Source organism: Scyliorhinus canicula, chromosome 17 (genome assembly GCF_902713615.1).
Source record: "Scyliorhinus canicula chromosome 17, sScyCan1.1, whole genome shotgun sequence".
In the NCBI taxonomy this organism is placed as follows: domain Eukaryota; kingdom Metazoa; phylum Chordata; class Chondrichthyes; order Carcharhiniformes; family Scyliorhinidae; genus Scyliorhinus; species Scyliorhinus canicula.
In genome coordinates, this window is record NC_052162.1 from 103,154,798 (window position 1) to 103,169,841 (window position 15,044).

At 42.0% G+C, this 15,044-nt stretch overlaps 1 protein-coding gene and 1 gene segment (V, D, J or C); one reads left to right on the forward strand and one right to left on the reverse strand.

The window, feature by feature from the left end:
- Positions 1-5,566: 5,566 nt before the first annotated feature.
- On the forward strand, positions 5,567-7,415 carry LOC119951492 (SCAN domain-containing protein 3-like; the record flags this gene model as incomplete). Its single annotated transcript, XM_038774702.1, has 2 exons — positions 5,567-6,235; positions 6,579-7,415. Coding segments are annotated over 2 exons (1,506 nt in total), but the record flags the coding sequence as incomplete, so codon positions are not given.
- Positions 7,416-11,690: 4,275 nt separating this feature from the next.
- Positions 11,691-15,044, reverse strand: part of LOC119951443 — a 68,545-nt gene continuing 65,191 nt past the window's right edge. The window contains 1 exon segment of the V gene segment in view: positions 11,691-12,340. Within this exon segment, the coding sequence occupies positions 12,015-12,340 (326 nt within the window).

Below are 15,044 nucleotides of genomic sequence, written 5' to 3' on the forward strand. Positions count from 1 at the left end.
CGGAAAAGCAGAAAGTTGCGTTCCTGTTACACTCACTGAACACGTTTCCACATCGATACATTTATTTTTCTCGCAAGGTCAGAATTATGTGGTTACATCCACAGCAACTTTGAACAGGTTGTGCCCCCTATCTCTAGAAACAATTAAACTGAGTTATGTCCCTTTAGATTTAATTAGATAGCAACATTGTTTGGTAAACTATATTTGGGGAAGACGTTTCCGTAGGGGGTAACAGATCTTCAGATACATGGGAGGATTGATTGTCCTGCTTAGCAGGATCACAGATCTGTAGATTGAGTGATCTGGCTTTGTTCTGTACATCTTCTTAATAACCTAACGATCAAAATGTCTGACTCAAAAGGTTTTTGGGGCGAGTTTTCCAACTTTTATTTTTACCGCCCTTTGCATGAAAGAAATCCAGATTTCTCTCCTATGTGACCTTGTTCTAATTTTAAGATCGTGCATCTTCGCCCTTGATTCTCTGGTTACAGCAAGTATTTTCTTCATCTACCTTGCCGAAGGTTTTAACAGCAAAGCACCTCGAACAGATGTTTCAATATTTAATAGACAACGCAACACAACCCAAATTTCTACAATTTGTACTCCTAATTTAATATTTCAACACCTGTACCGTTCTAGCGAGTTTGTGTTGTGTTAATTCCGAAGCAAATATCTGCTGCCTGAGGCACAGAACTGAATGCAATCAGACAGGTACCATCTAACCAGAGCTTCACACAACTGAAGCCTAACTTTCAGCAATTTGCATTACCTTGAGATAGGGACGCACCATCTATTACTTTTTCTGAGCCAGGGCCCAGAGTGTGGACAGGGGCGAACCCCTAATCCAGCTCCTTGCCTGCTCCAGAAAACAATTCAAATTCAAATTGAATCCAATTCATGGTCCCCACAAGAGAGATATACCAGATCTGAGCCAAAAGGCAGAGCAGACACTACACTTGATCTTAGCCAAACGGCCGAAAATTCACCAGTCTGATTCTATTTTCTGATCCTCTATTCGCTCTGAATGATTCTGTACTTGAACTCGAGTCTCCTTGCATATCTTCTTGAAATGAATGAAAAATGAACTGAAAATCGCTTATTGTCACGAGTAGGCTTCAATGAAGTTACTGTGAAAAGTAACCGCCTGTCCGGCAATCGAACCGTGCTTGCTGGTCTACTTGGTCTGCTTTCAATGCCAGCGATTTAGCCTAGTGAGCTAAACCAGCCTCAACCTTTACTCCCAGATTAAATATTGGCAGTTCTGAGTAAATGTTCTCACACTTGCCCACAGGAAACTCGTTCTGCCTCATTGTTACAATATTTAATCTATTTTCTCCTTACATCTCCATATTTGCTTTTTTGCTCTAATTTATTGAAATTTAACATTTTGAATATATATTTTTCAGCCCTTTGAATTAATAATTTTCAGAACAAACATGTGTATCCATCTAGAAGGACACAATATATTAGAACTTGCAGAATTTGTCGTTATTCGTTAACCTAATAATATACTTACATGTTATAAAACTCAGTGAAATGCTAAGCAGGAATATCGGTCCTGATATCTTTTGCATCTTGTACATCGACGGCTTCTAAAATCCGCTCAGAATTGCGGCAGAATTGTTCGGTAATGTAACAGGGATAATAGCAGAGTGTAAACCTGGTTCACTGATGACAATGGCAAAACTAAGATCGCTCTGGTCTGACATCATCATGTCCGGGTCACTGGAGTCAAGGCCATCATTTGGCAAAGGAACAAAATCATGCAAAAATAATCAACGTCCTCAAATCCTCAGTGTATTGACGGATTAATAATGGTCGAAATTCAATAAATCTGTATGATGGAACTATTGCTGGAGCAGAACAATAATGATTCCATTAAAATCAGGTATTACGGGAAGGTTTTAATGACAATGTGGTCCATGATCTATTAATATTGCTGAAACAATTAGTCTGAATTGTTTGATTTCTTACCGTTCGACTTTTCTTTTGCAAGTTTTAACGTCAATAATCTTTTGAAATGTCACCGAGTCAAAATGGAATAATGTTTTAGCACATTTTGAAAATCCCGCCTGCAGTTTTGAATGCTGTGGCTGTTTTAGCTTTAGTCAATTTATGTAAGATATAAGCTATCTTCCAACATTTTCACCACGACTAGGGGGCGAGTAACTATTAAAGTACTTTTAACGCAGGGCAGCACGGTGGCACAGCCCTGCTGCCTCACGGCCCCGAGGTCCCAGATTCGATCCCGGTTCTGGGTCACTGTCCGTGTGGGGTTTGCACGTTCTCCCCGTGTTCGCGTGGGTTTCGGCCCCAGGTTAGGTGGATTGGCCATGCTAAATTGCCCCTTAATTGGAAAAAATGAGTTGGGTACTCTAAATTTATTTTTAAAATACTTTTAACGCAGAGGATGACAATATAAAAAAGTGACCTTCATTCCCAATGTATTATGAGTGACGTTCTACGTTAAGTTCGACATATTTCCCAAACACTGATTGACAGGCAGGGGACAACAACTCCAGGGGACCTGGGAAGAATTCAAGGCCCATTTCATGGCATACATTCTCTCCTTAATGTTTCTCTTGATGGCATACATTCTCTCCTTAATGTTTCTCTTGATGGCATTCATTCTCTCCTTAATGTTTCTCTTTAAACAAAAATAAAAATATTAATGTTCAGTTCGTTATATAAACCTAGAAAGACAAGATAGCAGACGCATAGAAACACAACTACCTCCAAGTTCCCTTCCAAGTCACTCATCACCCTGACTTGGAACTGTCTGTGGATCAAAATTATGAAACTCACTTCGTAACAGCACTTCCTAACACGATCGACACCACAGGGTCTGCACTGTCTTCCCAGATTTAGCTGCAAAAACATCCGCTTGAGTGGGGATCACGTCCCCAACTTTACCCTTGATTGAACAGCCAATTAGCGCGTTCAACTGGAGATGGTTACCCATATCCAGCAGGGACTCTCCATATTCGATACGCAGCTGACCTCTATGAAAGCATGTTCTGAATTTACCCATATTGATCTGAAGGTCAGCATACACCCATGGAGATGCAGCCTACCTCAAAATCTGAAAAATCTCTTCATTCACCTGAGGAAGGAGCAGTGCTCCGAAAGCTAGTGTTTGAAACAAACCTGTTGGACTTAACCTGGTGTTGTAAGACTTCTTACTGTGAAAAATCTCTGGCCATCGAAGCAGCCATCCAACAAGAAAATTTGACTTTGATTGAGCTGAAGGCTAAGTAATTTAAAATATACATAAAGTTAACTGCTCTCTTACAATAAGAGATTTTTACTTTGGTATTTCGCTAGATATGGTGCACGAGAAATTCGAATTTAATTTTTCTTTTGTGAACTGGGGGAAAATATTGAAAACAATCCAGTGTACAGACCATCTCACGCAATGAGGATTCTCGTATTGTTTGCAATTAAAATATTTCTGAACCTCTGTATTATGTTTCTTATGAGCTTTCCACCACAACGCTTATGCAGTAATGTTCTTATTGTGAAACTGCACAGTCGCATGTAGAACTGACCTTCATGTCACAAAGCCCCATCTAGTCATTGTACAAGTGTCTAACAGGTTCAATTCACTGTGGGAGTCAGTGCGCTCTAGTACATTGCTTCATCAGATAGCCGCAGCTTGGAAATTGTTAAGTAAAGGTCGGGGTGTGTGTGAACACTGTTGAACATTACGATTGTTTTATTTTTTAAAACAGCAGACTGAAGCTCACCAAGGCAAACCATTGCGGAATACAGAACGTGGCAGAAATTGATCCCTTGCAGCAGATACGTGGTAAATAATGTTATTTTTTTCCCTTTAGTGTTCAGTCCATGCAGGATTTTTAGACTCCCGGATCAATTACATAGAAAATAAAAGGATACATATAAGGAAACGGTCTCCTTTATGGATAATTCTGTTAAATTATCAGTTACCATCTGTTCATCAAAACGATGTTTGCACCTGATTTCTGTGTGGAATTAACCAGGAAATCATTCGTCCAATGAATGACATGCTAGTTTCCTTGAGAAAAATACATTCACCGTTGTATTTTTTTTCCTGTAACATGAGCAAACCAAAATAAACCAATACTTTGAAAGGTCCCACATTCAAATCAAAGCACGTGTGAGCTAATTGTTTGGTTGCCAATCAATCCACTGTACAAATTACCAAGCAGTGAAACGTTTAATATGGTGATATCCATGGTTAAACATCAAGGACACAGCAAACGTCACACTGAAGATCATCTTGTAAAATCGGTTAATTCCAGGGACTCCTCCTCTTGAAAAATCAGATATCCTAAATGAACTGTCCCACCACCGATTGAGATTCTACAACACAAAGCAGCTGCAATCTCACCCAAAGTTTAGCCGCTGAGGTTACGTTGAACCCAATTCAGGAGGCGGAATTCACGCTGCTGCTCTGACCTGGGAGTGACAGTTGCGGTCAGAGCTCAGTGCGATCCAGGCGCACTTCCGGCTCTAACGGCAGTTTCGCATCTCCAACTGACTCGTGACAAAACACCTGCCTGAATGGAAAGTAGTGTGAAGATAATTCATAGAAAAAACTGTTACATTCCAGGTTCCTTTCTAATGACCTAATTATCTAATTCGAGTTGAGGGAATCGAAAAGTAAAGTAGACTGATCAAAATCATAATAGACACGGGAACAAAGCTTTGATGGGAAATATGAAGCCCAAAGGCTCCTCTTTACGAATACTGATACCCGCCTCCAGCGTTGAGGACTTAGAAAACCGTTTAAAGTATTAAAAACAGCTTTAAATAATGCTCATTCTCAGCAGCAAATTATAAAGAGAAATCATTGGGAGAATTGAACATGCACACTATTACATTTCATAAGGAATCCTACAGCAGATTACAGCCAATGCGTTAGTTTTGTGTTGCAGTCATTTTCACCTCCTATAGAGGAGACAGTGTGGTAGTGGGAATGTCACTCGACTAATTAGTCAGAGGCCCACTTTACTCTTCCACGCACATTGATTCAACTCCAACATTGCAGTTGGTAAATGTTAAATTAACAAAATCTGGGATTTAAAATTAGTTTCAGTAACTGTGATCGTGAACGATCATCGTCTGACTTTAAAAATCAGCTTGTTCATTAATGTAGTTCCGGGGGTGAAATCCACCATCTTTACCTAGTCTGACTGACGTGTGAATCCAACTTGACTCTTAACTGCTCTCTGAAGCCCAAAGAGAACAACATCATCATGTCTGCTCAAACTCAGTATTTGTTTCAACGCAAGAAGTATGGCAGGTAAGGCAGATGAAATTAGAGCACTTAGGACTATGATGTTGTGGCCGTCACGGGAACGTGGTTAAAGGAAGGGCAGGATTGGACGTTGGAGGATATAGATCAGTGGTTCCCAACGTGGGGCGTACGCCCCACAGGGGGGCAATTTGATTTTTAAGGGGGGCAATTGTGCGCGACTGAGGAGGTCTGGGTCCAAATTTTCAATTTTTATTTTTTTGGATTTTCCATCAGGTAAACATATGTAGTTTATGTTTCAGATGTTATTTTGAGTAAATAATTTTTTTCAAATCTTTAAAGGATAAGTTTGAAAAAAGATCAACAATAAAGTCTCTGTTCACTGCACAAACTGTTACTGTCAGTTGTACTCTTGAGGCTAGTTATGAAATTTCTTTACTCATTGCTAAATCTGGAAAAAATCATACTATAGGGGAAGATTTAATTAAACCATCAATATCAGCATTTCTTAAAACAGTTCAGGAAAAAGATGACAAAGATGTTAAAGCCATGCCACTCAGTAACAACACTGTTAGGAGAAGAATAGATGAACTGAGTGAAGATATTGAAACACAACTTGTTGAAAAGCTGAAATCAAGAAAATTCTCAGTACAAATGGATGAATCAACTGTGAGAGACAGTGAGGCATTATTGCTAACCTATGTAAGATATATTGATAAAGGTGAATTTGCTGAAGAAATGTTATTCTGCAAATTGTTAGAGACCACCACTACCGCCACTGATATATATAATAAACTAAAACACTACTTAGATGTCAATAATATACCAATGGAAAACATAACGTCTTGTGCAGCTGATGGTGCTCCTGTTATGATGGGCAAGAAAAATGGCTGCTTAAAATTGATGAAAGATGAGAATCCGGAAATGCTTCTTGTGCACTGTGTTATTCATAGAGAGAACTTAGTGTCGAAAAATATTTCTCCTGTACTTAATGAGGTACTCACAGAACTGACAGTGCAGAAGGAGGCCATTCAGCCCATCGTGTCTGCACCGGCTCTTTGAAAGAGCAGCCTACTCAAGTCCACACCTCCACCCCATCCCCCTAACCCAGTAACCCCACCCAACACTAAGGGCGATTTTGGACACTATGGGCAATTTAGGATGGCCAATCCAACTAACCGGCACATCTTTGGACTGTGGGAGGAAACCGGAGCACCTGGAGGAAACCCACGCACACACGGGGAGAACGTGCAGACTCTGCACAGACTCTGCACTGAAATCAGTTATAAAATCTATCAATGCTATCAAAGCTAATGCCAAATGTGAGCATCTTTTCAAGCAATTTTGTGAAGATAACAATGCAGACCATGTGAGACTTTTACTTCACACTGAGGTACGGTGGCTTTCGAAGGGGAATTGTTTGAAAAGATTCATGGAACTATTTGATGAGCTTAGTGACTTTTTAAGTGAAAAGCCTGAAATGAAGCACCTGCTAACCGTTGATGGAAAAGCGTTTGTGAATTATTTAGCAGATATTTTTGAAAAACTGAATGTGTTGAATAAACAACTTCAAGGAACAAATAAAACTCTTGTTGATGCAAAGGCGAAGATATTTGGCTTTATTTCATTTATCGAGTTATGCCAAAAACATATTTATGACAAACATTTTGACCAGTTTCATTGGCTAAAGAAATGTGAGCCGACTGATGCTGCTGTACTTGTCATTGTGGATCATGTGAAAATATTGGCCTCTGATTTGAAAGAAAGATTATCTGATTTAAAACAGATTGATTTTCCAACATGGGTGATGCAGCCAGTGCTAGTGGATCTATCTGATGTTTCAATGCAGTACCAAGAAGAACTCTCGGAAATACAAAATGATGAGTCAGTTAAAACTTTATTCAACATAAAAGGAGCGATGGCATGGCTTTGTGATGAGACAGAAACTAAATACCCAAATTCAACAAGGTTTGCAAGAAAACTGTTGTTACCGTTCCCATCTTCATATTTAGCTGGTTTTAGTGCTGTAAATGATTTGCTACTGAAGAAAAGAAATCGACTGGATATCACTAAACGAGGAGATTTGAGACTGAAGCTGACTAAATTATATGTTTTGAAACTTTATTTGCTGTTTTCGTATGAGACAATCCACAAATATTTCAATATTCTAATATAGAAATTTTCGCTCTCTTTATTACCTGTGAATACTCTTTTATTATCATATTTATCATTATTATTATTTTAATACCACATAATGTTTTTTCTTTTTTTTTTACAATTTTTTAGTAATTTCTTGCTCAGAACTTTAACTGTCTTTTGTTTATTTTCTTTTTCTTTTTCATGGATGCCATGTTCTTTTGAAGCTTGTTTAAACCAAGGTATTAGCGTTTTAAGCTTCTTCAGCTGAAACGGAGTTCACTTTTTAAATGATAAGAATGATATATCACCACATGGGGGGGGGGGGCATCAGGATTTTAGAGGTGATTAGGTGGGGCATGGCCAAAAAAAGGTTGGGAACCACTGATATAGATGCTTCAGGAGAGATAGAGGGGGATGTAAAAGGGGTGGGGGAGTAGCATTACTGGTTAATGAGAATATTATAGCTGTACTGTGGCAGGACACCTCGCAGGTCTCATACAGTGAGGCAATATGGGTAGAACTCAGGAACAGGAAGGAAGCAATCACAATGTTGGGGGTCTATTACACCACCCCCCCCCCCCCGCCCCTCAACTGCCAGCGAAAGATAGAGGAGCAGATAGGTAGAGAAATTTTTGATAGGTGCAAAAGTAACAGAGTTGTTGTGGTAGGAGGTTTTAATGGGACTCACTTAGTGCTCGGGCCTTGGATGGAGCAGAGTTTGTAAGATGTATCCAGGAAGGCTTCTTGATGCAATATATAGATAGCACAACTAGGGATAGGGCAGTACTGGGCCTGATATTGGGGAATGAGCCTGGACAGGTGGTTGAGGTTTCAGTAGGGGAACACTTTGGGCGTAGTGACCACAATTCCATAAGTTTTAGGGTACTTTTGGATAGGGGTGAAGTTAACCCTCACATTAAGGTGTTAAACTGGGGAAAGGCAACTTATGATAACATCAGACAGGAATTTAAAAATTTGGATTGGGTGTGGTTGTTGGAGGGTAAACCAACATCGGACATATGGGGGTCTTTCAAGCGACAGTTGATTAGGATTCAGAAGGATTCAGGAGAGAATGAAGGATAAGTATGGGAAGTTTAGGGAGCCATGGATAAAGCGAGTGATTGTGAACCTCATCAAAAGAGAAAAAGGAAGCTTTTGAGTATTTATGAAAAAATGAAAATCGCTTATTGTCACGAGTAGGCTTCAATGAAGTTACTGTGAAAAGCCCCTAGTCGCCACATTCCGGCACCTGTCCAGGGAGGCTGGTACAGGAATCGAACCATGCTACTGGCCTGCTTTAAAAGCCAGCGATTTAGCTTTGTGAGCTAAACCAGCCCCTAAATGAAAATCGCTTATTGTCATGAGTAGTCTTCAATGAAGTTACTGTGAAAAGCCCCTAGTCGCCACATTCTGGCGCCTGTCCAGGGAGGCTGGTACGGGAATCGAACCGTGCTGCTGGCCTGCTTTAAAAGCCAGCAATTTAGCTCAGTGAGCTAAACCAGCCCCTTTTTATTGCAAAAGGACTGGAGTATAAAAGTAGAGAAGTGCTTTTGCAATTGTATAGGCCGTTGGTGAGACCACATTTGGAGTATTATGTCCAGTTTTGGTCACCTTAGTTGAGAAAAGACATGGTGGCATTGGAAGCAGTTCAGAGGAGATTCACCAGATTGATTCCGGGGAGGGGGTGGGTGGGTGGGGGGTCAGGAGGTGAGTGGGTGGGTGGGGGGGGTGGGGGGGGGGGGTCAGGAGGTGAGTTACTCACTGTCCGATTCTCCAATATTGACTGGGACTCACTGAGTGCTGGGGGCTTAGATGGGGCAGAGTTTGTAAGGAGCATCCAGGAGGGCTTCTTAAAACAAGATGTAGATAGTCCAACTAGGGAAGAGACTCTCCTGGACCTGTTATTGGGGAATGAGCCCAGCCAGGTGGTAGAAGTTTCAATAGTGGAGCATTTTGGGAACAGTGACCACAATTCAGTAAGTTTAAGTGTTGGTGGACAAGGATACAAGTGGACCTTGGGTGAATGTGCTAATTTGGGGTAAGGCTAATTATAACAATATTGCATGGGAACTGCAGAACCTAGATTGGGGGCGGATGTTTGAGGGTAAATTAACATCTGACATGTAGGATGCTTTCAAATGTCAGTTGAAAGGAATTCAGGACCGACATGTTCCTGTGCAGAAGAAGGATAAATATGGCAAATTTTGAGAACCTTGGATAACAAAAGATATTGCAGGTCTCGTCAGGGCTGGGAACAGACAAAGCCTGTGTGGAATATAAGGAAAGTAGGAAGGAACTTAAGCAAGAAGTCAGGGGGGTCACGAAAAGTCATTGGCAAACAGGGTTAAAGAAAATCCCACGGCTTTTTACATGTACATAAAAAGCAAGTGAGTAGCCAGGGAAAGGGTTGGCCCAATGAAAGACAGGGGAGGGAATCTATGTGTCGAGCCAGAGGAAATGGGCGAGGTACTAAATGAATACTTTGCATCAGTATTCACCAAAGAGAAGGAATTGGTGCATGTTGAGTCTGGAGAAGTGTGTGCAGATAGCCTGGGTCACATTGAGATCCAGAAAGACGGGGTGTTGTGCATCTTGAAAAATATTAAGGTGGATAAGTACCCAGGACCTGATGGGATCTACCCTAGAATACAAAAGGAAGCAAGAGAGGAAATTGCTGAGGCCTTAAAATAAATCTTTGGATCCTCACTGTCTTCAGGTGATTTCCCAGAGGACTGGAGAATAGCCAGTGTTATTCCTTTGTTTAAGAAGGGTAGCAAGGATAATTCAGGGAACTACAGGCCAGTGAGCCTTATGTCAGTGGTAGGGAAATTACTGGAGAGAATTCTTCGAGACAGGATCTACTCCCATTTCGAAGCAAGTGGACGTATTAGCAAGATACAGCACGGTTTTGGGAAGGGGAGGTCGTGTCTCACTAACTTGAGAGAGTTTTTCGAGGAGGTCACAAAGATAGTTGATACAGGTAGGGCAGGGGATGTTGTCTGTATGGACTTCAGTGAGGCCTTTCACAAGGTCCCTCATGGCAGACTGGTACAAAACGTGAAGTCACATGGGATCAGGGGTGAGCTGGCAAGATGGATACAGAACTGGCTAGGTCATAGAAGGCAGAGAGTAGCAATGGAAGGGTGCTTTTCTGATTGGAGGGCTGTGACTAGTGGTGTTCCGCAGGGATCAGTGCTGGGACCTTTGCTGTTCGTAGTATATATAAATGATTTTGGAGGAAAATGTAACTGGTCTGATTAGTAAGTTTGCGGACGACACAAAGGTTGGTGGAATTTCGGATAGCGATTAGAACTGTCAGAGGATACAGCAGGATTTAGATCGTTTGGAGACTTGGGCGGAGAGATGGCAGATGGAGTTTAATCCGGACAAATGGGAGGTAATGCATTTTGGAAGGTTTAATACAGGCAGGGAATATACAGTGAATGGTTGAACCCTCAAGAGTATTAACAGTCAGAGAGATCTAGGTGTACAGATCCACAGGTCACTGAAAGGGGCAACACAGGTGGAGAAGGCAGTCAAGAATGCATACGGCATGCTTGCCTTCATTGGCCGGGGCATTGTGTATAAGAATTGGCAAGTCATTTTGCAGCTGTATAGAACCTTAGTTAGGCCACACTTGGAGTACAGTGTTCAATTCTGGTCATCACACTACCAGAAGGACGTGGAGGATTTAATGAGGGTGCAGAAGAGATTTACCAGGATGTTGCCTGGTATGGAGGGCATTAGCTATGAGGAAAGGTTGAATAAACTTGGTTTGTTCTCACTGGAACGATGGAGGTTGAGGGGCGACCTGATAGAGGTCTGCAAAATTATGAGGGGCATAGACAGAGTGGATGGTCAGAGACTTATTCACAGGACGGAGAGGTCAATTCCTAGGTTTAAGGTGCCAGCAGCAAGGTTTAGAGATGTACCAGGTAAGGTTTTTTTTTACACAGTGGGTAGTGGGTGCCTGCAACTCGCTACTGTGGAGGCGGTTGAAGCAGGGACAAAAGTGGTGTTTAACGGGCATCTTGACATGAATAGGATGGTAAGAAGTCTTCCAACACCAGGTTAAAGTCCAACAGGTTTGTTTCAAACCCGAGCTTTCGGAGCACAGCTCCTTCTTCAGGTCCGAAAGCTCGTGTTTGAAACAAACCTGTTGGACTTTAACCTGGTGTTGGAAGACTTCTTACTGTGCTCACCCCAGTCCAACACCGGCATCTCCACATCATGAATAGGATGGGAATAGAGGGATACGGACCTCGGAAGTGTGGAAGATTTCAGTTTTGACGGGCAGCAAGGTCGGCGCAGACTTGGAGGGCCGAACGGCCTGTTCCTGTGCAATATTTTTCTTTGTTCTTTTCAATGCTGGGATGAGCCAACTTTTCTCCTTTTTGTGCAAGAGAGGAAGACAACGAAGCCTCAGTTTATTATAATGGAAAGATCCCACAGTGCTGCGGAATCTACACTGCATATACATATTTCAGACTGGGACTCGCAACAACATGTTCCGGTTCTGAGACCAGAGTAAGCCACAACTCAGTAAACGGATATCTGAAGAGCTTGGGTTGTTTTAAACAGATAATTCACAAAACCCGCATCATCCGGAGCTGTTAGTTTTTGTACAAGCGTGCAGTCACTCTGGAACGTGGTGCTTCATAGCCGCGCAATAATACACGGCTGAGTCCGAAAGCTGGGTGTCTGTGATGTTCAAAGGTATGTTTGTGTTCATTCTGTCCTGTTCGGCAGAAAAGCGCTTTGCAAATGTCGGTGCGTTCTCTTCAATCCCAGCAGTGTGGCTGAGCAGCACATACTGAAGGCCCTGTCCCGAGTACTGTACATACCAGAATAGGTAAGCAGCTGTGTATGTGGCAGGGTAGATACAGGGCAACACCACAGAATCCCCCTCACTCGCTACTACGGTTGGGAGATTTTGGAAAAGTTCCTCCTGCTGGCTCCGCGCTGGAAAAAAAGCAACAGAACGTTACAACACACACTAACTCTTTCACACACAGTATCTTCCATTCACAGACACACAGACTCTCCCTCACACAATCTCTTAAAATATCTGTCTCACACATATATTCTCTCACAAACACACACTCTCCCCCTCACACACTCTCATACATACCCACTTTCTCTTTGATATACATACACTCACAGATACGTTCTCTCACACACACACTTTCTTCCTCTCACACACACTCGCTCACAGACGCTCTCACACATTTTCTCACACGTACTAGCTCTCTGTCACACATACACACACACTCTATCCCTCTCACAGTCTCACATTCTCTCTCACACGTACACTCAAAGATACACAGACACAGGCCTGTGCACGTACAGATAAAAACATATACGCGCTCACATACAAACAAGCGAACACCCGCACTCGCTTGCAATCGTTCGCTGCGGGTGTTGTGGAGTTTTAGCCCCTCATTTAACTGATCCCAGGCTACCGTGGTGTTTTCATCATCCAAGACTACCGTTCCAGAGAAAAAAATAAGCGTTCACTGGAGCTGCGATTCTGACAGTGGCAGGCAGCATTGTGGCTGCAAACTCATCTCAGGACACTCTGACTCGAGCCCAAGGACCCAGACCTCACCAGTGCAATAAATAAACATTGGAAGAAAATTGCAAAACAATAATGAAATAAAACAGTTATAATCGCACGAAATACCCACTCGCTTGGAGAATTATGAAGAAAAATATCTTTGCTGACATTTTTCTGGTTCAGCAGACAAGGTGATAATCAGGAGGCACGTTTGTGCTGAAGTCTGTGCCAGGATTCGACACTGTACGGAAATGAGCGCTGCGCATGCAATCCATTTGTTACAACCTATTACCACCTATGTGCATGCAATCCATTTGTTACAGCCTATTACCACCTATGCGCATGCAATCCATTTGTTACAGCCTATTACCACCTATGCGCATGCAATCCATTTGTTACAGCCTATTACCACCTATGCGCATGCAATCCATTTGTTACAGCCTATTACCACCTATGCGCATGCAATCCATTTGTTACAGCCTATTACCACCTATGCGCATGCAATCCATTTGTTACAGCCTATTACCACCTATGCGCATGCAATCCATTTGCTGCAGCCTATTACCACCTATGCGCATGCAATCCATTTGCTGCAGCCTATTACCACCTATGCGCATGCAATCCATTTGTTGCAGCCTATTACCACGTTTGCGCATGCAATCCATTTGTTGCAGCCTATTACCACGTTTGCGCATGCAATCCATTTGTTGCAGCCTATTACCACGTTTGCGCATGCAATCCATTTGTTGCAGCTTATTACCACGTTTGCGCATGCAATCCATTTGTTACAGCCCATTACCGTTGCACTTTCAATCCATTTGTTACAGCCTATTACCGCGTTTGCGTATGCAATCCATTTGTTGCAGCCTATTACCACCTTTGCGCATGCAATCCATTTGTTACAGCCTATTACCACGTTTGCGCATGCAATCCATTTGTTACAGCCCATTACCGCGTTAAGAAGTCTTACACCACCAGGTTAAAGTCCAACAGGTTTGTTTCAAACACCAGCTTTCCGAGCACTGCTCTATAGGAAGGAGCAGTGCTCCGAAAGCTAGTGTTTAAAACAAACCTGTTGGACCTGGTGTTGTAAGACTTCTTACTGTGCTCACTCCAGTCCAACGCCGGCATCTCCACATCATATTACCACGTTGACAGCATGAGCATGAATCCGAGATTGACAGCCAACATCGAAATTGCGATTGTCAACCTCCTCTTTGTGATGAGTCCCAGCATCCGATTAGTGCATTGCTGACAGGGGCGGGGCAAAAATACAGTGAGCGAAAGAAAGAAATCAAAGGTTACGATATTACGATTCCTGACCACACCCAACAGTGACTAACATACTGGACCGAAACCCCAATATTTTATTTTATTGAAGACTATGTGGAAAGAATACTTAACTTCAGGAGCGATTTCACGAAGAAATGGGGAGTTGATATTTTAAAACAAAACTTTATTGTTAGCACAGTATTACAACCTTGAACATGACAGCCGAAAGTAGCTTACAATTACCCCTTGAACAACACTACTCAATAAAGTAAATCTAATACCCTTAATCTCCATATTGCCGATTAAGCAAAAAAAAAACACTCAATTCCTCCTACATCCCAATGGGACAGAGTAATACTTGCTTTACGGAACAGATTTCATTCCTGTTAGAACCCGCAGACTCTGGCTGGATATCTTCAAGAAGCTATTTCAACTGGTTTGTTTCTGCTTGCCCTTTGTCCGCAGGCAAGTCTGCCATGTATTAAATACTATTAATATTTATTTAAATTTTCCTACTGTGAAATCAATCTCCCTTACTTATGTTAGCCAGATCAGAACCCAACTTAAAAATGCTTTCCCAAAATCTCTGAAAGCCTTAGCTCCACCCGTCTCCCCAAGCACCATCCCCCCAAACTGAAAGCCAACTGAATCCCAATGCAGAAAACGCATGAAATTCACAGTGATTACCCCTAGTCGAACAACATTGCATTGATCCAGGCTTTTACGATGGTGAATTTACCACTGTCTCCGATAAGCTTTCTGGTCTATCAAAACAAGATTGGAAAAAAATAACTACTGCAGTCAAACACACTTGAGCCCAGGTTTTTAGCCTTTAGA